This window comes from Spea bombifrons, chromosome 6, assembly GCF_027358695.1.
Source record: "Spea bombifrons isolate aSpeBom1 chromosome 6, aSpeBom1.2.pri, whole genome shotgun sequence".
Classification (NCBI taxonomy): domain Eukaryota; kingdom Metazoa; phylum Chordata; class Amphibia; order Anura; family Pelobatidae; genus Spea; species Spea bombifrons.
The window spans coordinates 6,850,393-6,875,863 of NC_071092.1; the positions used below are offsets into that span (position 1 = coordinate 6,850,393).

At 39.2% G+C, this 25,471-nt stretch overlaps 1 protein-coding gene across 1 annotated transcript in view; it reads right to left on the reverse strand.

Annotated features, from left to right (window-relative positions):
- Positions 1-284: 284 nt before the first annotated feature.
- Positions 285-25,471, reverse strand: part of EEFSEC (eukaryotic elongation factor, selenocysteine-tRNA specific) — a 66,050-nt gene continuing 40,863 nt past the window's right edge. The window contains exons 6-7 of the mRNA XM_053469583.1: positions 23,562-23,718; positions 285-666 (exon numbers count right to left, since the gene is read on the reverse strand). Of these exons, the coding sequence (XP_053325558.1) occupies positions 482-666; positions 23,562-23,718 (342 nt within the window). The 3' untranslated portion in view covers positions 285-481. The remainder of the gene's footprint in view (positions 667-23,561; positions 23,719-25,471) is intronic.

Genomic DNA, 25,471 nt, shown 5'->3' on the forward strand with positions numbered 1-25,471 from the left:
GGTGATAAGACTGGACGTCGATGGGATGAAGAATGGGGAAAACCATTCAGACGGTGGGGGGAGCTAAATACGCTACCCCCATCCACAATGAAGGTACGCTGCTATGGATGGTAACCAAAGCCTCCATCGCAAATCAGAAGGGTTATCAGATACGCATGTGACTTCTTTTTCAGTACGATGGGGAAAGCAAATTATTCTTGGAATTACAAGATATTTCCGAACGGGAAGTCAAACCTTCAGAAAAATAGCATTACAATTAGAAATGAATGTAAAGAAAAAAAACATATTTTGAACATGGGATAAATATATCAATTTCACCGGGGTTGCCGTTTCACAGATCTGAAGCGTGTCCTCATTTGAATTTATTGGCCTTTAACCTATTACAGTGCATTTCTATGCCATAGCAAACTTCACGATAAATGTGCCGGTCCCTGGGCCATCAAGCTACAAATATATTCCAGTATAGGAACCCGTTTATACATTAAGACTGAGTCATTTTCTTCTGTGGGTCGAAGACGTATCTTCTGAAAGTCAGGTTGATTAGAACAGGTTGGGCGTCTTGTTTGATCTCCTCCTCCTTAGGAGTCTCCGGGTCCCCTTTGCTTGCTTTGGACTTCTTCTTCGAAGGGACGGCGAGGATCTGCTTTGTGTCAGGTTTCAGACCATCTACGAGACAGAACGATTCAAAACGGTTAGCGTTTAGGCACCGAGAAAGCCGAGTCAAACATTGGAAGGACGCAAAAAATCTAGTTGGCTAGAAATGTCCCGAGAGGTGACAATATATGGATACAGATAGAGGATACGGTTCTCCTGATATATGGCTTACCGGAAATAGGCAGCTACGCGTGGCAAGATTAACCATGTTCGTCACCGCTGTTTCTGAATATGTTGTCGCTTCTTAAATTACTTATTTTTTTTATTCATTTATATAGCGCCATTATATTCTGCGGCGCTGTACAACAGGCAACAACAAAAATATGGTGTAAAAAAGGTATAAACTGACCTTGGACATTTGTACTTTATTTGTATATGATGTGAAGTGTATCGATCACTATGATAAAAGAAAGCTTCCTTTCCTCTCTTATTTAAAAGGAAGGAACCATAATTCTTTTGTCTCCTGGAGATCTATAAGCTTTTCTCAAACTATAATATCAACCGGAAGACATTTAGACTCCACTAAGGTAGAAGAGCTCAGAAATAAACTATTTTAGTGTTAAGAAGATCAGCGCTTGCTATTCTTCTGCTAAAACCACCTTCTATCCCCGATGTTGATTGTCACCGTGTAAACACATCGGTCCCCTGGATTCATTTTACATCTCCCTTTTCACCATCAATAATCCCCGTCTGCCTTGTTACGCAGTCACTCCTTGACTGTATTGTGGAGATATGATAAGGTGCACTGCTTGGATAGGATTGCACCGATACCCCAGAAGCTGGGGGCACCTGGGTCACCACGTGGCTCGGATAGTGCTTCTTTTCTGATAAGGTAAGACCGAACCTAAGGAGCGCACACAGTGCCACCGCCAGCTGAACGCTCCGAAACGGGGCTGCCAGACAGGGGACCGGCTTCTTCTGAAAACCGTGGTGTCACATAACCTTATCTCGAGCACGTATCAGACTCGCTGCCCTCATAGCGAGACTCTGATAGGTATTCCCATTCCAGGACATGACAAAAGATGCCGATGCTCACGATTTAGTGGAGACAGGAGGTCTACGAACCCAGGTGATTTGCTCAATTACAGAGACACGGACGGGGTATCCGAAGCTGCGCGCAAAAGGCCGAGACATCCTCCTTCCATGCCGGTGGAGTTTGATTCTCAGACTACAATTAACCCCTCAGCACCAGATAATCAGCATCACATAACGCCACCGAACCTTTGCACTTTTTCCTTTTGATGAAACTGTAGCCAATTGAGGAGATACAGCCAAAAACGAGGAAAAATGAAGACAGCCAGGAAATTCATGCGCAATATCATTATTATCAACCAAAAATGGGAAATGTAAATTGCGACAATTACAAAAAAAAAATTTCATTTATTAAAAAAAAAAAAAATTATTATTTATTTTTTTATTATAATTATTTTTTAAATCCAAATACTTTTTCTCGTTATGGCTTTTACACACCAAAAAAAGTCTTAAAAATCCCCAAGCTAATACTTCTTCCAAAAACTAAGAAACTGTGGGCTTTAATAGCCATTAAACCATTATAATTTTAAACATCACAATAATTATAATATTTAATATATTTTTTAGATATTATATTCTATATGAAATAATTTCAATAGACGTCAGAAGCTGTTTAGTGGATAGTTTTCAACGCAGCTCGCAAAAGTAAGATTATGGAAATTATGGCTCTCAAAAACATAAATTTGTTACTAAATAGGTTTGGGGAAAAACCTAGTGAAATGAGCGGTTTGATTCGAGGCTACCCAAGTGACTGGCATTGTACACAATGGTGGTGGGCGCTTCTCTTTCTACCTGGTGCCAGGACGTCTGCGCGCTCGCCTGACGGAATTACACCAAGATCTTAAAAGCCAGCGTCCCCGAGTCAGACAGAGCTCCAATCTGGCTTCCATCTCCCCCCGTGGAATTCTCCCGTTACACAATACATGCTTTGCGTTCCTTGAGTGCGAGGAAATGAATGGAAATATATCTGTCACTGAAGAAGACATTGGCTACTCAATAGCTGGGGCCGCGGGGTATTTTTAGATGAAGTTGTGTTTAACTAAACATTACGGTTTAATCTCCGATGAACAAGGACTGCGTGTGCTCGGATACACGGCGAAAAACCTGCTTCCATTAATTAAGCTCCGGCTGTGCCGCTCGCTTGGAGAAAACATTAAGAGCTTTTTGTTTTGTTTTCGGTTTCTGCCGGGCAATTACTTTACATTGTTAATGGGTTCGCGAAAAATAGGACGTAAGAGAAATATAATAATCTGCGTGTGCGTGGGTTCCAAAAAATAGATTATTGGTTTGATTTTTTTGTTCCTAAAACAGCGGAGAGTCTGCCTCTGGTGTTACTGATTCCTTTTACCCAACTAGCCCCCAACTGCCTCTGCTGGGAGGCATTTCCATGCATTTGTCACGCATTCCGAAAAAGATATTTTTAATTAGAATGTTAACAGATGTCATGTAATGTAAGTAGATTTACCATGGACTCATTATCTGGGTGGGGTTACTTTTGAAAGGCCCTGCCTATTCCCTGCCCACTTTAAAGCTTCTCTCCACCTATTCCAGACCTAAACTCCACCCACTGCTAAATCTACCCTCTGTGAATCTCTACCTGCCCCAGGAGGAGTTTTCCCCGATATTCACCAAGCAATAAGGGCATCATTAAATGTATAGATACAATATATATCTCGGATTATAAAGGCACTGAGTAAAATAATAACGGGGGCCGGATCTCCAAATAGAACGTATTATGTCGTCGCAACGTACTGATCGATCTCCCGTGGACCAAAGCGGACCCCTAGCAGCAGCCCAACTGCCTTATGGGTGGCCCTTAATTAAGAGCATGCTGATTTTGGTATAGGGCCACAGGTGGGTTTTTGGAATGAGGGGCTGCCTGGGCAGAGCTAAGCAGAGATGAGAGGTATTTAGACACAAAGCACGATTGCTTTTCGCTGCGAGTGGCTCAGAGACAGAGGTCTTCAGACTTGGCTCTCGCTGCTAGCAATCAGAGAAGAATGCGAGAAAACAAAATGCTTTTCCCAAGCAGTTTGTTGGTGCCGTAATTAATAGAGTCATCAAACGGTCGTACAAATTGCTTCCAATTGCCGGCATCACTTTCATGTCGGATGCCAGACGAGAAAACACCAACTCTTGTTCACCATTTCTCTGCTAACCTTTTATCTCATGCACTGGGAACCAAGCGCAGCTAAAGGGGGATTCGGATAATTTGCACAGTAATGGGGTCCCAGTGGGCGCACATTACACACCATTTAAAGCGATGTTTTCTTCTTCTTCAGTTCATATAAAGCAAAGAGAAAAGCTTAAAGAAATTGTGCTTTCCTGAGTTCCCACAGATCCGTTATCTCCGACCCGAGATGATATACGGAAACCCTCTGCGGCTCTTAATTCCTTTTTTCTTTCCTATTTCAATCATTACCTAGAACGCTTTTGGAAAACATCTAGATGATCTGAGAAGGGGAAATGTTCCGAAAGGTAATATCTTAAATTGCTGTAATCTGTGGATATAAAGATAAAGCTATGTCCCTTTAATTGGTGACGGGATCTCCGGAGAATCCAGAGTCTGACGTGTATAATTTTAACGAATAAAGAGAACCTGGAGTCTCCCTGTAAAATACCCAAATCGTCTGTATTGAAATAAAATCAATCTTATTAATTGTTATACCCAGAGGGGGAGAGATGGAGCAAAGGACCCCCTGTATCGCAAGTATGACAATGAATCAGTAAAGCTCGGGATTCAACAGGAATTTCGCATGGCGGTTTGGTCTTCATTCATTCGTTCATTCATTCATTCGTTCATTATGGCTCTCGTTCTCCTGTTCAGCGAAATATACCTTTGAACTTTTCAGTGTTTCCTCAGGGGAGTGGCTTTGTGAAATTGTGGGGCTAGTATGCATGGGTGGGGCCAGCTCCAGATAGTCTTAAGCCGGCGGACATGGTAGGAGAAGTAGGTTGGAAATAGGTGTGTCCAAACACCACACCCCTGCAAAGAGGAAAAAAGTGACCCAGATGACCGGGGAAGCAGCTCTTCACCCTAGAGACTCTGGGTCAAACCTGAGAGTTCCCAAGTATGATCGCGAACCTCCTTCAATGGCCCTGAGGATGTCTGTTATCGCTTGTGATGGAAATGACTATTACTAACATCTGTGAATTAAGATGATATCTAAACAGCGTGAACATTAGCATAAAGGATAAATGCTAGAAAACAATGTACCAGGGAGAGCTGGAGGTGGGATATTGGAAAGTTACTTCAAGTTACTTCAGACGTTATAAATGAACTGATTCTTTACGATCATCAGATTATCAGGTATTCAGAACCAACACACCTGTATTAAAGCTGAGGTTCCAGCTATGATAAAACCAATTGGGATATCATCAGATTAGAAGCAGAAAGTATCAGCTTCAGACCGTGTGACCTGGAGAATCTGCCCAGGAGACCCTAAGCCTAAGAGAAGAAACCTCAGTGTTTCTGACATGGTCCAAGGTGGTGCTGAAAGTAGCGTCTGCTTGTGGACGGCTCCCCGCTCTGCGATGCTCTTCACATGAAGTGCGCGGTTGCCGTTTCATGATTATGCTACATTTTCCCGCGTAAAGCTGCTACTTCACACTGACCCTCCATTTACGCATTGTTCGGGATACACCATGCTGGGGCATAAAACACATCGCAATCTACGAGAGCGCAACGCGGGACCGAAGAATGGAGAGGCCTTTCATTTAAACTTTCACGCGGAGGAGCATACTGCGCATAAACAAATATGCAGTTTGCTTTCAAATGATAAGGAGATTACGTTTTTCATTTCTCGAAATCAGGTTTGTTCTCCGTTGTCATCACAACAAAGCAAATTAAGTCGAAGAAAAGAAAAAAAAATACAGGCGTCTCCTTATTTGTGCCGACGTTCTTCACAGCACAGCTTGTAAAGATACTTAATATTCTCAAACAAGCCTTTGATTGTCTTTTGATGGAACTAGCTTGTTTTTACAGTAACACAAAAGAGGGAAAATGCTGCATGTTCCGATGTCTTAATGTTGCTTAATACCTTGTTCAACCTCGGCTAAGCTTCTTATACAGCAGGGGGAGGAATTTAGGAAAAAGAAGGGAAGGGGGGGCTGCAAGAGGAAAATTATTTGCCAACCAGAAAAATGTAAAGTTTTGTGCCAACTTTATAGAATATATATGTATATTATTTTATAATTAAAAAAATACATTTTATTATATTATAAAATAATAATAATAATAATAATAATAATAACAACAAATGTAATTATTTATTCATTTTTATCACTTAAGGTGAGAGATCTGAACTGGAGCAAATCTCCAATGAAATATCTTCTACATCGTATATTATTTATATATATATATATGTTTATATATAATATATATATATATATATATATATATATATATATATATATATATATATATATATATATGTAATATATAATATATATAATATATATAAAGGTTTAAAGTGGAGCTGTCATTTTTTCCCAAATCTGACATTTTATAGTTCGATACACTACATAAATCTATGTGATGGCATTTACAGATTATGCGGCCTCTTTATGGGACATCCGACCCCCACTGGAATAAGCAGAGTGTTGCCAAAAATAATGCTGCAATTTGGTAAATAACAATAAAGCTTTAAAAGGACTTAAAATAAAGTATGAAGTATGAATTGCTTATTTACTAAATAATGGATTTCTAATAATACTAATAAAAAAAAACTTCGGGCACCATGGTTGGCTTTCCACGACCGCTTTAAGTATACAGTACATAGATAGCATTGTGTAACTAACAGAAGACATCATGGGAAGTGTGTCTGTATTTTTTATTAATATTAATGGATGCGATACTAGCTAGTAAGAGTCCTGTGTCTTTTTTTTCCATGCAAAGCTGAGCAAAAACATTCTGATTTCATTAGGAACCAGGAGAAGACTTTGAAGAAATGCACTGTTATATTATCAAGGTGGCCATAAAATAAATGTATATATTTTACTTTAAGCTACCCTGCAGCACTGCCATTTGATACTGAAATACAGTGGAAACAACTGTTTAAATAAGGTGCCATGGGAATTGGAAATGTTTTTTCTTCTATGTGTCCCTATTTAGGGGGGCAGCCCCTTTTTCAACCCAAAACCCCTCTGTTCCTTTTTCCTCCCTCTTTTCTAGGAGCTCGGAATATTTGCTGGGTATGAGGGTATCGCAGGGTTCTACAGCCCCAAAAGCCTTGATACTGTGTGTAGAAACAGCCGGAAATTGGTGAAGTACATTCAATAACATCTCAGTAAAGCCCAGGCGATGCCCCTAAATGCACCCCCCTAGCGGAAAGTTCACTCTTTACCCATTTGGAACGTTACGGGAGGGAGGGGAAGAAAATGAATACCCTTCTCTTGATGAATTCATATTCTCGCGTTTATGACCACGTTATATTCAGTGGACTACGACCATTTTAGTAAATAGAAAAAATAATCAAATCCTTTCTTAAACCCGAGGAGTGCAGAGGAATGCACTTCCTTACACGCCGGCAGCGAAGGTGTTAAATGATCGCCGGCAGCATTGTGCTGACAGAATACATCGGCAGCTAGCGCTGGTTCTGTTCCAGGCTGCCTGGTGAGCGCGGGTCTCGTTCCTGTGTTTTCCTTCCCTGAACATTATCCCCCCCGTGCGTGGAAACCAATGTAAATACGTTCCATGGAAGCACTTTGTCTCTTGGCGCCCCATGTTACTTCCTACACTCCGGTGCCTAGAAAAACTACAAATACATTTCCTTAAAACAGGGAGGAGTGCCTTTTACACCAATGACTTCCAGGCCGAGAGGACATCGACTGAAATATTATTTCCCTGTGTTTCTCTTTGCCCACTGGCTCTTTGCCTCCAAGTCTTATTCTACATCTCTGTGATGTCTGCTTCCGAAGGAGGCCTTAAGAAAACCAGTAAGATGTCCTCTGGGATCCAGTCCTGCTCATGTTGCTACTGGTACAGGATACTAGACCCCACTCTCGAGCGCAGAGGTCCTTGCTATGCATCTGCCACTTTCCCCCCCTCGCATATTTTAGTAATTTTAAACGGAAGCCCCGCAGACAAACCGGAATCTGGCCTGTTAACCAAGTAACTTCGTACAGAGAGGAACAGAACGTGTTCTCCGACTAGGTCGGACTAGGTGTCTTCTCCTTTCCCCCTGGGTCAAATAAAAACAGTAGCCAAGTTAAAAAAAAATCAACAAAGCAAGTCACATTTCTAATATACAGGGTATAGATTTGAATACGAATACACAGGTGGGAAATAAAGAAGAGCGCTTGAGGGCAGCCAACTCTTTATATAAGTTTCCAAAAATTCCGGATATGTTGGCTGAACATGACAAGGGTTTAGAGATATACTTTGTATCGATATTAGGACTGTATGAACATGGAATGTTACAAAGTGATTAAAACACTTTCATCGAATGTAGAATTATTTACCAAGAATGACCTAAAAGAATAGGTATGACCAGCTGACAAGCCTCCAAGCTTTTTGAATGTCCTCCATACTATGTGAAGTACCCTTACGTTCTTCTAAACGGTGTCTGCACCCTGGGCTATGTCCTGAGCTTCCTGATTTTGAAATGTGGACAAGGTTTCTCCAGATGAAAACCAAGGTGAAGGACATATCCCACAGACAAGGGTGACCGTCTCTAATGTCATATAGAAGGAGCCTATGTGTTCAGACCTGTACAGTCAGAGAACCTGAATGTCCACATCTAATGGTCTTCAGCCTCAACCTGCCATCCTAGAAATTTAAATTCAGACTGGTCTGTGGGCGCCTCTGACCAAAAGAGACCTTTCCATGGCTTTGCTTCAAAACCAGCCGTATGAGAAGCCCAGAAGGAGTTCCATCCAACATACCAAGAACTAAACAAAAATATCTGGGATATTTGGCTCGCTGCCTTCCCCTGTAACTATGCTGCTGTCCCAAAAATTCTGCTACCCCTGCTTGTGGCCTTCAAGGGAAGCCAACAGTCATCATTCATTGATTTATAAATACAGAGTATCTGAATGCAGGGAGGGGATCCTAAGCAAACGGTCAGGTACTCTATTGTATTTTGGTCTGACTCTAGGACTAGTGATTTTAGTTACCACATCCCAAAATGATCGAATTGCACTTCTAATCACTTTGTTGTGCTCATGGACTGAATGGGAGGGGAGGCGGAGGGAGCTTCTTAGGAAGTCAGGAAATTAGATTAGCGTGGTATAATGTAACCAGTCGAAAATACATATAAACAAGTTAAAAAATAAATTAAGCTCTTTAGCGAAACCACAAGGCGGACTTAAGTTTGGAACACAAATAGAGCGACTGTCAGCTAGAAGAAAAAACAACAAAAAAAAGATGCGGATGGCGTTTATTAAAATACTCAGAAGATAAACTGATTAATGGAACGGTTACAAAAGCACCTTGATAATATACCGGCTCTGCGCATGTTGAATATTACCAGGCAGGAGTAAATGGTCTGTTATATTAAACTGAATTTAAAAAAAAAACGTACAAAAATGTTTAAAAAGTTGTTTAAATTGTAAGCCCTGCAGCCCAGGGCCCTTCACATATTCTAAATGTCATTAACGCCTATTATTCACAGTAACTGAAGCGGTGTAAACAAATTAGATAGAATAATAAATCCGTTATCGCAGCATTAGTACTAATAACGGATTTATTATTGCATCTAAGGAAATTCCGACTGTAGGTTCTTCTAAAAGCAAGAACATCTAACCTTAAGAAGCGCAAAATTAGGAAAATCCTAATTAACAAGGTTTTCAGAGTAATATAACATACAACGCCTTCGTAATTACTTGGGATTTTATTTATCCTAAAAAAAGTTATACGTTACGTTTTTAAACCTCCTTAAATCTTTGAAATTTTTAAATTTAGCTTTTTATGGTTTTTAACCATTCAGTTGCCTTCTTTGAATGCGTCCGCCAGTTTTCAGGATTATGTATTCTGTCTTTTTTTTTTTTCCCTCTCATTTTAATATTCATACGTTTTCAAGGCTCTTTTTCCAAAATGTTTGTTTTCTTGCTGTTTAGCTTCTTTTTAAAGGTCTATCCTGGTAATTGATGCAGAAGAGAACACTGGTCCGGAGTACTGTTTCTTAGATTAAGCAGATCTTTTTAGCGTATGGTTGAGTCATGGCAGGGATTGATGGTTACGGTACAGGCCATCGTATTATCGCACCCTCCAATGACTAGAGATAGGGTGACCTGAGACACGGTGGGGTACAGAGCTCCACGATCCTCCGAAGCTGTACCGTCTCTGACTTTCTGTGGTTAGATCACTGGCAAAATTCTTGCTGTACCACATAACCCTATTCTAAAAAAAAAATTCATTGCCAAATAGTCCCCAGTGACTTCTTGGTGGCCTCCATATTGAACGGGTCTGGTTTGCCTTCATCCACAACCAGTCATGATCCACATTTATTGAATTCCTAGCCCATCTGTAGATGTGTGTAGCTGGCCTCCCTCATGGCGGCTCCTAAAATGGCACAAAAATCCATTGAAAAGGCTCTGTGCCGAGAAATGGGGGTACCAAAGTTGAGTTTATGTGTGAGTTCCTCTACAATCGTATGTTAACAGTATAAAGGTCAGCAAAGATTTTCTTTTTTTTCCTGCGGAACCCTCATTATTCTAAAGCTCAAATCAGAGGATTCTGGGTCCAGTGAGCCTTAATGAAGAGGTTAATTTAAGTTAAACGTGTGACGGTATTAACAAAAGGAAAAAAAATTACAGTACAAGCATTCCATTCGGAACCTTTTATTAAGTCCCACTTTAAATACTACCTAAATTTGTACATACACTTTAACTGTATTTAATCTTCAATTAAAATACTTAGAGCAGAAAGCTCAGATAACAGGCTACATAAAAAGGCTTATTGACCAAGTACAGTCTTTTACCTATTGCTTTTTATTTCTGCATATTAAAAAATGCCATCTTTATGCTTTGCAAGAAAGAAAAAAAAAACCTCCCTCGGAAAATAATGGAGGTGAACAAAAGAATCGGAAAGCAGCAATTTAATGAGAAGAGCTGGCTGCGTCCCGATTGCTGTATCAGTTCGCAGTTTGGAAAATACACAAAAAGTGACCTAAGGGTCCCAGCCCTTCATATTAATGGAGTAGGGAGTAAGACACCGAGATACGTGACGCCTATGGACAGAGTTGAGAGAAAGGAACCTCTGGATTAAAAATTAGATGCATAGAAATCCATCCATTCTTCCTTCTTGGTAGAACCTGCTAGGAGCTTTAAGTTGCCCCATCCATTAAAAAAAGGCTTGTTAGGGTATTTGTTATTATTATTTATTGTTTTATATATTTTCAATAAGATTGTATAATTTTATTACACTTTTAAAAGTGGTAGGAGTACTTTTGGATATGATGAATGTAGCCAGTGCTCATCTATATGCTCCTGGTTGACCAAAGGTCCGATGTCTTTCTCCAGTTGATTGAACTTTTTTGTGGATTTCCTCCGTTTTCCAATGACCCTTGCTTTCGGAAAATAATATTGGAGTGTAAAAAAAAGGGGGGGGATTGAAACGCAGAACAGACCTTCTAGATAGGAACTCTGTGGGTCATCAAGAGTTGAATTTAAAAAAAAAAAAACTGTTTGGGACTAAAAATAAAAGAGATCCCATACAGACTGTGTGGACAAAGGCAGACACAACGGAGTATAAAAAACGGAAGGAGGAAGTTTTACTTAACAAAAAAAGTTTTTACATTTGTGATTAAGAATGTGAACCAAGTTTGTGCCCCGGGGAGAGGCGCCTACAAAGAAAGTACAGACGGCCCGTCGAAGGAGATGACTCGGCCACGGGAAGAAAAGACCCTGCATAGATGACAAGTAACGTTTATTGATCACAGAACATATTTTGTACCCACGGAGTCCAGGAGAAACCTTTGTGGGAACGGGACATCGGCGTGCCCATCAATCGAGTAAATCAAGTATGGGCCAGGGATCCGGCTGGCCGTCCCAGATCTCTAAATCTAGATCTGGTTGATCTGCACCCACCAGATAAATGGGAATACATTGACTTTAATACATTATAAAGCATTTTTAGGGCGTTTATAAAATAACGTCGGCATGAGATTAAAAGTGTGAAGTTACCGGTCAATGCCCTAAATACCAATGTGCACCAAAATACCGTTACCGGTTTCAACGTAAAAATTTAAATATTAAAAATAGAAGCATTTTAATGAAAAATAATATATATACACTGTATATAAAAAAAAAGACTTTTTTTACGTTAAATGAATCAAGTGAAAGGTACGTTGGGATCTTAATTAGACAGTAAAGGGTTAAAGTCTGCTAATATATTCCCAATGCAGGGGCAGCTCGGGCTCTTTGGAAGGGGGTTCTAGGAGAGGGTTCACAGAAATCAAATTAAGCGCTGTCCCTTTTAGCACAGAAGGCCAATTATTTGCTTGTCAGATGTAAGAAGTCCACTTTCTACCCTCGAGCCAAGACTCCCTTGTTCCTTCACTTCCTCTGGTGAGTCTACGGCGTGAACTCATGTCTACAAATCCACTTATTCCCATCAAAAAGTGGCAATGACGACTACGGCCTCCGCAGCACTCCTTCGGCCGGGGCAGACATCAGCTTCTTGCCACATTTAGACTTGGCTGTCAGAAAAGGGCAGTTTTTAGATAAAGAAAGGTCAAGCGCCAAATGCCTGCTAATTAGTGTCTCAGACCTCAACAATTTTCCCACTACCTCTAAGAAGTGCCGAAAACTCCCATTCCCACACCATGCTCCCGCGTGCTTATTTTTGATGTCCAGAAAAAGCAAATACGCGGAACGAAGAAATGCTATAGAAACGGATGAAAACGTGGAAGTTGGAGAACTGCTTGTTTTCTCTCGGAAAAGCCATAACAGATCGGGGATGCCCTTCGGCTGCCCTTGTATAAGCAAACGTATAGCTCGCAAGAATTGACCCTCAGCTCGGTGTTTGGGAAGCAGAAACGCGCAGAGGTGAAATGTAGTATCAAGAAAAGGTTAAAGAGAGGGATTTACTTATATCGCGGAAAATGATTTTACAACTGCGTTTGATTTAAAGCTCCGGGGAAATCGGGGAAAATAGAACTAAACAGACAACTTATTGTATATTGTGCTAGGGCATCCCTTTAACGCTACGGCGTACTGTAGGCATACATTCGTGAAAACTGCCGGATAAGAAAAGGCTAATTTATTTAAGGGTTTTATTCGGACCTAAAACAATGGCTTCTGTTCGTAATAAAATAATAAGTAATATTGCGACACATTTCACAGGGAGATATTATATTATATATATAATGTTTATATATATATATGTTTATATATATTATATATATAATATATATATATATTACACCAAATGTACCAATTCTACAAATGGAAATACACATACATTATTTCCTTGCATATGGCAAACTTAATAATAATAATACCAAAAACAAATAAAATTTGATGGCGCTATATAAAACAATAAATAATAATAATAAAATACAAGCTATAGGCAGTTTAATAAATTTAGCTAAGTGAAAGGTTTAGTAACCAACAATACTCCTTGGGAGGAAAGAAAATGTGAAAAAAATAGACACAAAAGAATCGGTGCTAGGTCCAATGGCCCTTTATCACTCCCATCACTCCTGTGTTCCAATGTCCCTTTATCACTCCCATCACTCCTGTGTTCCAATGGCCCTTTATCACTCCCATCACTCCTGTGTTCCAATGGCACGTTGTGTTCGCTGATCCAAGTTTTAGTTTAAAAGGCTAATTGGTTAGAAAACCCTTTTTGTAATTATGTTACAGCCAGAAATATCTTTGTTTTCCATGAAAACAGCTCAGTGACCCCAAACTTTTGAACGGTAGTGAATATATTTTATTTATTGTTGGGTATTTATATGTAACAAATCTCTAGATTCTGCGATTGATATGAAGTTAGAAAACTAAAGCTGATGGGTTTTTTTTCTCCCAGTTTTTTCTGTAATTTCTGGTTTGGTAGCCTCTGGATTTGACATTAGAAACCGGTACCAGATGAAAAACGTTTAGTATAGGAAACGAGTACCACTGAAAGGACATGATTACGGTTTGGTGGCCCTCAAACGCCTATTCTTTCAAATTTCCCATTTACTTGAAAAAGTATGTGGCCGGAGCTGCTTGCACTTGTGGCATCGGGTGTCTGGTCTATAAATATGTCGCTTCTGTGTTTGAAAGGCGACAAAGACAAAAAATTAACTAACCGCAAATAAACCTCAGCAGAACTGTCACTTTAGTCTTTCCTCTAAAGGTTTAACCACACAAAAACAATACAAACGTTTCACATTTTTTTGGTCTCAACGGCAACAACCAATCAGTGACTGTCATTGTCTCATGTGGCAATTATGTGTTCCCTACAAAAAAAAATAGAGGAAAAATTCTACATGATAAGTTATTTCTTTCAAGATCAAGAAACGAGCGAGCAAGGTGAGATCGGGCAGTTGCGCTTTTAGTGGAGAGATGGCCCATCTGGCCCCATCTCGTTGCAGAAGTTGCGCCACCAAGGAGAGATGGCGCCCTGGCAGAGCGTTGCGAATACGGATTTATCAAGATGGAAAATAAAATATGGAATTCTTCTTATCCCTATTCAGTGAATACTTGCCCAGCTTTCTCTTCTCGCTTTTGATTTGTCACGTGTAGCGAGATGATGCCCCCATTTTTGTTTCCTCTTTCACTGAACTGGTCAGTGAGCAAGACGCCCCCTGGGCACCCGTCTGACAGGTTAACGGTCAACGGGAGTCACCCACGTGTTGAATGTGTTACTCAAGGTCTCTATTAAGCAGAACCACATGTTTGCATGGCCCTTACCTTGCCCCTTATCTCACGCTTCTACACGCTTCCTCCAACCAGCTTTTCCTTCTTTCTCCCCGTATTCGTTCTTCAGTTTCTTTTTTTTGCTTTATGTTCTGTACAAAAAAAGTCAGTTCCGCAATCTCCGTACTTTGCAGGACTACACTATATGACACTTTTAAAACACGATTACCGTCCTTTTAGAACGGTTATGTATTTTGGTCTCTGAAGGGCACCCGAAGGTCAGGGGTTTGCTGTTCTATAATTCCACTTTACTTAAGGTATTTCAAGCAGAAATTCCTAGCAATCGTGTCCTTTTTATAACTCGTCGTAGAGCTACATGAAAGAAAATAAACACACACATCCATAAGGATAAAGGCTAATAACATAAAACATTCGTTTTTAGCTTTATTCTGGGGAATCTATAAATTATGTCTTATTATTCCTGGGGAATAACAAGGGGATATTATTATTATTATTATTATATGTTCAAAGTAGCAAAGTGGACCTTAAAAATATTTTTTTATTTAAAAAATTTATATTATTTCCATCAGGCAGCTAGATACAGCAAAACTTTAAAACCCAATGAAACACTGAAGGCACGACGGGAGCTTTCTTTAACATTTTACAGCCAAAAAAGTTTTTGATCTCATAATAAAAAATGTTATTTTGGTTTAATTTGTTCTTCGACTGCATTAGATTTTTCGAACAACAATAATCTGATACTAGGTAAGAATGAGCAAAGAAGACCTAGCATTATATATGTTGGTTACAGGTAAAGAGCATTTTAATGTAGATAATATTGTTTTGGATAAATTGTATGAATACTTTTTAAAAATAAATATATTAAAAGTACAAAAAAAACCGATACAAATGTTAAATAACAGACAAATGTAAAAAAGACAAACAGACAAAGCTGCATTTTAACATATACCTGATAATTTTCTTTTGTACCCAAAACAACAGTAGCCTTTAATCTACATATTTACGGTTTAAACGTATAATATATACTAGAAAAGCAATTAAACTCTGTGAAAACACGTCTTTATGTTCTATTGTCGAACATCCATATATTTTTTGGGCCGGTTTGTTCAAATATAGTTTGGCGTTGAGAATATCTTCTATTAATGGACCTCGGAATGCCCAGTGATACAGGGCGGAAATAATGTTTTCTTCAATGGATATTCCGCAATGTATTTCATCGTCTTTTAATCTCTCTAAGAAATCAAATTAAAGTAACTCTATTTAGAATAATATTATTTTGTTTAAATTTTTTTTTATATCTTCACAGTGCCTCCGAAATGAATATTAAAAAAAAAAAAACACAAAAAAAAAACAGAAGTATAAAGTGAAAAAAAAATAAAAAATAAATATAAAAAATAAATAAAACTTTTCTACTGCTATCAGCAACTGCCACGAATGGCAGTTTAGAAGCGAGGTTTAATATTCCGTTTTGTTTCACGAGATGATACTCGCAGATACAGCATTCACAGGAAACCGCAAAAGAAAGAAAAAACGCTTCTTTTTAAGATTCCCCCCATCCCTAAGACAAGAAAATATTTAGGAAATATTATATGTGCTCTCTTCTGAGAACAACTTGCTCCTTTTGTTCCACGTTATCAGTATTCACGCGATAGCACGAACAAGGAGAGGAAAGGGAATAGGGAGGCCTTATCTTTACGGATAAGTGATTGCATTAGCTTACAAATATAAGTTTCTATTAAGTGCAAGGCTGCTTTGAAAGGTCGGGGAATTTTTTTTTATATTTTATATCTATTATTTTTTCTTTTTCTTTTTTTTTTTATCCACAGCAGATGCTTTGGTGTTTAAAAACGCGGTTATGATTTTTTTATTTTGCAAAAGTATTCATGCGGCGTTGTTCAATAAGGTAGTGATTGCGATGTCCGTAAGAGGTGCCTCCAATCTACATTTAATAAGGGATTATTCCGCAGGCAGAAATAATATTAAAAAAAAATTACATTTTGTCGGCGGAGAGATGGGACGCCGAAATGAATATTCCACCTTTGTTGGGAAAGTGGTACCAACAAATCGGTGGTGTAGGAGGGGAGAGGAAGGTTATAGCCTGGTCAGGAACCCTCCCTGGAGATGTCAGGGAGACTACCCTAACCTTTTTAGATCCATATAAATAAACAGCCAAGCATGGAGAGCCTTGAACCCTACGCCTGCTGTTTACCTAACCCTTGAACTGTGAAAGACATCAATCCCACACTTATTAAAGAAAGACCCAAAGCTATCCAGGACGCTTTCCCTTAGACCTCTCCTCTGTATATTTACAACCGAGCAGGGGTCAGAGAAAGTTCTGATGTACCGTATTCTATAAATAAGGACCGAACAAGACCTCTCTCCGACTGCAGCAAAATTGCAGTTTTCGGATAAAGTCAGACAGCTTTAATTAGAGAGGCTCGCTAAACTAAAGTATCAACATACAGGTCATGGTATTCAGCCTGCCAAAGGAGACACTTTGCTGAGGAGTGGCAGAGATGAGAGCGCTCACGTTGTGAAGTTATTGTAACCTGTACGGATCTCGCTGTTTGCACTGCAGTCTGATACTCTCGAGTGAAATCATAATACAATGGAGGCTACGTGGGGTGCCAAGCGAGCTCTTATCGCTCGGAATTACATACAGAAGTGCTATTGTCACTCGAGAACCAAAGAAACACTTAAAGCCGTAATCTAAATAGGGGCTGTCATGTATTCTGGCCACGAGGGCCAAAGAGTTAACTCTTCCGGGGATGGAAAGTTGTGCCAAGATGTAGAACGCAAGGAATCAAATACTTGTTACAGACTTACAAGACCTAAAATGAAAGTGGATCTGTGCAGTTCTATACACTAAATAGTTCTATTGTTGAGCGCTGCAGATGATGATGATGATGATTATATAAATCAATAAATAATAATAATAATTGTACCTATGTCATTGCTTTTTACAGTATACATGTAATAGAAATACAAATGATAATTATACCATTGGGAAAGTTATATAAACTTTTTTTCAGGATCTGCGCCATTATTACTCACTCTTTTTGAGTATTTTGTCTTTATTCAACCAATAGAAACAGATCATTTTATATAAGACCTTGAAATGAGTCTCTTCTTCATACAGAATTATCACGTGTTTGGCCCAATAAATGGTATCAATTACTAAATTTTCCTCCCCGTTGTTTTATCTGTTACCTATCGTTGGGTTGCTGGATGTTGCTGATGGGGGGGTGAGAAGGGAGTGGTGAAATTGATCACATAATGCTGGCCCTGCCACCAACTGCTTCCGGTCACAGCTCAAGTAAGTTGAACTTTCAAACTATATATCTTCAAAACCATCACACTGATTGACAACCAAGATGTATGTAGTTTATATTAATGAATTTATTTATGCTAAAATCTAACAAAAATAGTATATAAAATACAAAAAAATCTTAATGAAATACCTTCATATTTTGAAAATAAGAAAAAAAAGGCATTTTCTGAATTATAACCTAAATAAGCGAGCGCGGTCCAACATTTTATGTTTTTAAGTCATACGTTAAAAATTGGAGAGCATTAGAACACAAAGTAGTTGGAATGTTTTCTTCTTACGGCAGTTATTACTATCAGGAAACAATTAAATATAACTTAAGTAATATACTATCTGGTTTGCAAATGTTGCTAAAGAAACTCCTGGAATTTTCAGCACAATGTATTTTCTTTTGTTGTTTTTTTTTTTAAAGCCAAATGTTTGCTGTTGAGAGAATGCTGCAGGACACAGTCTACCCAAAGAATTGCAAGAACCATTTCCTGAAATTATCTCAATTGCTGCTATTAACACCACCAACCAATACTGAGGTTTTTCAAATGCTTGGCCAGTGACTCGATGACAAAGCTGAACAGGAACCGGAAGGGCAGAGGAGGGTAAGGTCTTTGGTCTGAAGATGGCAGGTGCAGGACAACATCTGCTGGAGTCTACGGGGAAACCAGGAAGGGCCACACCTGGCAAATGATGTTCTAGAGCCAAGCAACCTCAGCTGCTAGACCATGCAAGAAAATAGTCCTCCCGCGGGACCGGCCTGCTGGCTGACTTCATGCACCGGCCTCTTCTAAACAATTATACGATCGTTTGTCAACAGCAGCCATGGGATGTCTAGGACGGCCAACTGCCGCTATGAAGATTAGCGTAAAACAAGTGTTTTAGCTCTCCTCTGGCACTTAAATAAATAGCATCATAGATGTGCGGATTTGGCTACATTTAAAGAAGAAATTGATGTCTAGTCTGCTCTTTTTATTGTTTGGAACTAGAATTATTGGGTCTATATGAAGTCATATAACAGGTGTGGTTTATTATTTGTCATGACTTCACAATGTGATCTAAAAAGTCTAATTTATATATATATATATATATATATATTATATATTATATATATATATATATTATATATATATACACACATACATTAGGGTATAATTTCTGTGGTTAGTTTTTATCTCACTGGGTAGTGTGCCAATAAATCACCTTGTATGAGATGTTTTACTAGTTTAATGTGCTTTCTTTTGCAGGCTTTAGAAACTGCACAGGTTGAAATGGGAGGAGCTTGGCAAATGAGGGCAGGCCATAAGTGGAAATGGGTGGAGTTGTGGTTACATTGGGTGGAGCTACCGATAGGCCACCTTCCTTTTTATCTCCAGCTGCTCCTGCAAAAACCTGACGCCCGAGGGATAAACCTGGCCTGGAGAATCCAGCCTTGGAAGCCAATCTTTGATAGAAACATCGACTGGTTACTCTTATATTTAGTACTGAAAATATTGGCCATTTACACAGCCTGATGGAATATGTTGGAGGTTCTTCAGTAGACAATAACAATGTAACAATAGACTACAGGTATGCCTGTCAGAAAGAGATCTCTTTGTTGTCGTCTGTAGACCACTATCTGGATAGTCTAATGGTTACACCAGGCCAAAGAGGGAGAAGAGGAAGGTTTTCTTGGAGTGAGCTCTTATGCACTTATGCTTATTGAGATCCAATGGATTTTCTTAAAGGGTAATACGATGGTTTGGTATTAAATTGATAAGGAAGGTTAGAGCTGACAGTTTGCTTGAACTTCCCCTCTTAACTCTGGAGCAGAGGGAATATCTATTTGGTTTCGCAATCAATAACGTTAAATTACTGCAGTCAGAAAGTGGTTTCAGAACACTGAGGGATGATGTCCATAAAGTGGTTCAACAGCCCTCTAATGAAGTTATCTGCTTTTGTGTCATACTATCTTAACTCTGCGGCGGAGACAATTTGTACAACCAGATTCTGCTTGAGAAGTGTTTGATCCTGTGCAGGGCAATCATATCCATCTTACTTATCCATGGGCAAGTTACAATAGGGCTTTTCCGCACGAGAGGCCAAAAGCCTTCGTGTTACAACAAAGAGCATTCCGCCCATATATTCAGTCCACCACCATACCTTTGGGCTTTAATTATTTGAGTCCTTGCATTCTCCATTTACACTACTTTGAAACCTGGATCATAGGAGTTATAAAACTTAATTATTATTACACAGATGATTTCATGATTAGTATGAATCGTCACAAAGCTGAGATAAAATCTGATCCTGACAAAATGGTATAACATTATTGAAACAGAAAAAAAATATTGCTATTTGTTCATAAGAAGAGGACAGGTAATATTTAGCCCATGAGGCCACTTCAGCAGGACACCCATCAACAAAGCAGCCAAAAGCACATTTAGAAGACAGCATGCCCAAAGCTTAGTATCCAGTCTTATTAAATAACAGACTAAAAGAAACAGAATGTATAAAAACCACATAAAAAGAACAAAGGAAGGATTTAGTCACCGACTAAATATTTCTTAAAGTCTTTATTACTCCCTGGTGGCTCTATGTTGAATTGCAGGTTAAACGCACAATAACGACTGAGGGAAAAGTTCAAAAACTTCTGCAAATCAGGGAAACTCAGAGGGCATTTTCACCCCCGTGCCCTCGTTGCCAGCCCTCCAGTCTAGTTTATTCAACTTTATTAACAAGCTTAGCTTGAGACGTTGTTAAAACAAATTGCATAATATCGGTAACGAGACAATCGTTGAAACTGAGAACCAGCAGTCAGTGAAGAGTTCATTGGTTGAAGGTCACTATGACATCAGACGTAATAAAAAAATGTTTAACATTGTATGCTGATGACCTATTGTACACAGGGTATATGTTGGGTATCAAGAGTAACTTTAACGTGAAAAAAAAAAATACCTACACTTCCGGAAGGCAGATATCAGCACGATTATCTTTACATTCATTATATTAAAGTGTAATGCACATAGAGCAGCGCTGGATACATTCATGCATAATTTAAGAGCCAGACAGACAATCTTTGGAGCCATCTTCATTTTTTCAATAGCCCAGAAATGAGTTTATCTGCTGAGACTGGTATTAAATATCTCCCCCCCACCCACCGAAAAAAGGTTCCGGTGGCAGGATTTTAGGAGCTTTCTTGTTCTATGGAATTGTCCAAACCCCACGTAATACTTTACCTACACTTGTTTTTTTTTGCAATTCACGAGTATAGTCAATATTTGTGTCCACAGCATGGAAAAAGCACAACACGGGCCAACTGTATATAAACCTTTATTTGAATCTTGTATTAAACCAGCTAAACAAACTTTGCAGCATAAATGAAATAAGATTTACTGTCTAATATTGTAAGGGTGGGTGGAATATCAGCTCATTTACTCTGGCTTGCAAACAAGACTTTATTGACCTAAGCTTCAATGTTATTTCAATAAATTTTTTTATTTAGATACTTTATAATCAGGAAAGATATTGCGAAACACCCTGTCCTAGCTCATCATGAAGTTCCAAGTCAGCTCTGGAGACCTAAAGTCCCTTATAGACAGTCCTTGTTACTTTGTAAAGCGCCAGATGTAATGGGCAGCGATGTTAAAGGGACGCTTTCTTATACATTGTTTAAAGCTGCAAAGACAAAAAGATAAAATGTATTAAGCTCAAGCAGCCAATCAGTGGCAAGGGATGTGCACAGGGGTCTCCTTAAGACCCCCGTCTGGGGTGTTCAATGAGCCAGAGCTGTAGTCCACTGACATTAAGTATATCATGTGCAAGGAGATGATTATTATTATTATTATTATTATTAATAGTATTGTTATTATTATTATTGTTATTGTTATTATTATTATTAAGTGCATATGATGGCTGGAATGCCCCTTTAACTATAACAAATCAGAGAGCAAATAGGCACTAACTGGGATTATTATCCATTATCAGATCAGTATGAACAAAACCATTTGTTAAGCATTTATGGCTCGGAATATGGCCAGGTTTGGTTGGTATTTTAATGAAATTTAGTCATCGATTGAGACTCCCTAAAATGTTTTTTTTTTTTGTTTTTTTTTACTCTTATGGTTGTGCGACCGGATCTGATAGCGCCCAATAAATAAAATGTAATGTAAGATATTACGTTAATCACTCCTATAGGAAATGTAAGTTTCGCGCGGGAAGAAATCGGACTTAATGTGGAAACGAAAACCATTTCCAGATCAGAATGAAGTTTAAAATTTGTTGCATTAGAAGAAAAAAAAAAAAAAAATCACATCCTCTTACAGTCTGCAGAGCCCTATTCCGAATTCACAGGGTCACGAATCGTACATAACGGTTAGCGAGAGAGGAAATGCCTGTTCACTAATGTTCTGGTAGGACCGCAAACATACGCAGCGTGTGTAGATTAAGCCTTCTATGGTATCCCCAGCGATCAAAGGGAGCCAGGAGGGGAAGAAAAAAAAAAAAAAAAAAAGTTTACTTAAATTCTTTATGGAAGTGATCTGAAGGGTAAGACGCTGAAAGTTTGTGGGATAAAGGAATCTGATCAGTTGCTTTTAATGAAATTAAACAAAAAAAAAGAGAGAGAGAGAAAAACCACGAACAGGATGCAGGCACATTAAGAAAGCAACGCTGACCTGGCAAAGGAATGTGAACTATAGTTCACATGAGCTGTGTCATTGTGAATCTTACCCCCCCCTTTAACCTCCCATCTTGTTTTAAATGTTAAAACAGCATTGAACACTTGGGTTTTCCCCCTGAAAATAAACACAGGCCACGAAAGTCAAAACAGAGTCGAAGTAAAACCCCCCTCTAATAGTCTAAACTTCCCCTCCGTGACCCCCAACATTAAGTGGTACCTCGTTCGATCCCTCTTCTTCTGCATCGAGCCAGGAGCCCCCCCCCGATGCTTGGAAGGATACCAAGCAAGAGACATTTTTACGTTATCTTTTTTTGTTATTATGTATCAAATGGTTTTGATAAAAATATGATATTTTGGATTTATGTGTAAGATGAGCTAGGCTCAAAGCCGAGCCGAGGAGGTTTACCGGGTGATTCCTTCCCAACTATGTATAGGACTAGGACAAGGAATCAGAACGAATTCAAAACATTGTACCGATGACAATAAAAAAAATATTTAAGAAGTTAACAAAACAAAACAGTATATTAAGAAATATGTATTTTATAAAGATTAGATTGTAAGCTTGCAGGCCAAGCCCTTTTTACCTAATGTACTGGTTTGTCTTAGTCTGTCAGTTCTAGTTTTGTCAGACCCTTTGAATGTATGGCGTGTGAGAAGCTCTGCGGGAATTGTTGGTAATATATATAAAAAAAATTAAAAAAATAAATAAAATATATATATATATATACACACAATTATACTCATTATTTATTATTACATTTTTTTTTAACTTTGAGGATTTTGTTTAAAGTTAATAATAAATTAAATAATCCGGGTAAAAGGGGAATTGCACTGGACGGGTACTGTTGGCTAGCAGTCAATACAAAAAGTTGTCCCTAAGAATGATTCTAAGGACCGGTTAAGAGCCGTATCATTAATGCGATGTTTTAGGTAGAAAGTTCATATTAAAGTATTAGAATTAACATTGCGGGATTGGTTCTTTTTGATAACCTCTATTAAAACGAATGCGATGACACTGACGGTGCCAACACCCAAAATTCCCATAATGTTTGATTATTGTTAAAAGAGACCAAAGGAAATGTTACTCACTGGGAATTCGGATTTTAAACTTGCCGCTCTGCCCGAAGCTTCCTTCGATCACCCCGTCCTCTCCGGTAGAAAGTCTCACCTTCAGTCCAACAAACAGCTGGATATTCGTCTCCTTTTTAAATAAGGAACGTCCAATCACGCTGTAATCGTCATTAATCTGCAAGACAGGTGATCTGGTTAACATGCAATGATTAAATACCATGGAGTGCTGCACACTTTTCCAGTAGACCATTTAAAAAAAGCTTCTTTTGGACCTTCCACTTTACAAAAGCCTAATTTGACTGCCCGCTACCCTGAATAAGCCTATGTAACGCGCTTAAAGATTAAAATAATAAGTAGCGGTTTATGTGCATAACCAGGAACTCGCTGGGTTGGACCTGGAGTCTCCGGGGGAAGCCCTGCTTCCCTGGGTCTCTGGGTCAACTTATTCGTTCTCTGGGCAGGGAAGCGGTGGTCAATGCCATTATCCTCTGACACCTACCCACTTTCCCTTCCCCAATGGGCACTCTGGGCATAGCCCGGCACCACATATCGCTAGCCCCTCCCCCTCATAAAGCCACTCCCCCAGAAAAGGGAGAGCTACAAACAAGTAGCCTGTCCTGGTGCGTTCCCTGGCATGCTTATGTGTAGACCATAGGAGCAGTCCTTAACGTCCTATATGGGTATGGTGGCGGGTATTCCCACAATGCTTTGTACTGCTTGCAAAGTGCTGTATATGGATGTATTTTTTTGCAGAGTCTTTATTTTTTCTATTACGGTTTCTTTTAATAGGGGTTCCTGCCAGACAAAACATTGAGAAGAATTAGTTATTTAACCCATTGACCTGCAAGGTACAAGACACCAGCGTGACGATGGACAGCCAAGTATTGAGATGAAAGGGCCCCTTAAATATAACAGGTGTTCCTTATTTGAAGATTTGGCTCTATTCAGAGTCAGTATTTTGATAGAAAGAATTTTTTTAGATTTGGCAGAAATCATTTTTCCCCAGTGTTTATTTTAAGCGTTTTTAGGCGATTTTGTTCTTACATCCGTACATTTGTGTGAAATTATGTTTAAAATAGAAATGCATCTAAAAATTCCAAAATGCCCTGATGTAGGAATGGGGAATACTTTAATAAGTCAGTCTTGGAAGGCTTTAAGGTACGGAGGAATGCTTGCAAACAAAAGTTAACCTAGAAAAAGGGGACACAATTTAAAAAGGGCATATGACACATGTGAACGAATTCCAAAATTATCTATACAAGTCTATATCAGGGTATTTTTTTTGATTAAAATGATAAAATATAATACGCTATGTGCTCTGCGTCTCCATTAAGAAAATGGCCCGGTACTGGGTTTTCTCTATAAACTGGTAAGTGGCAAAAGCAGAATGTCCCACTTACAGAATGGGTGATAGACACACCTGGGAACTTCCCAGGGCAGGTTACCTGGAGCGCTCCTTCTTCTGAAGGGAGTGGCTTTGTGAGGGGCTGGGCTACCCTTTGTATAGGTGGGGCTTACAGCCAGTGTAGGCAAGGCTAGCTGCATATGGGGCGGGGTCAGGTAAAAAGGTAAAAAGGCAAAATATTCTGGGATCGGGCATGGAGAAAGAGGAAAGCGACCCGGAGACCCAGGGAGATCAGCGATTCACCCCGAGACTCTGGGTCAAACCCAGAGAAATCCCAGGAACAGTGATAATTTCTTAGTATGTGGCTTCAGTAAATGCTGTTAGCCAAACTGAGCAAGTTCTCTAACCCTGCTTTCTATTGGCAAAATATGTATGTAAGTATGGTTGGGAGTATTAGTATCTCATTACATGTGTGTGTGTGTTAGTGTGTGTAAGTATGTTATAGCATGTAAGTGTGTTAGTATGTGTGTGTGTGTGTGTGAAGGTGGAGTTAGGGTCCCCCACTCTAAGTCTTCCAGGGGAG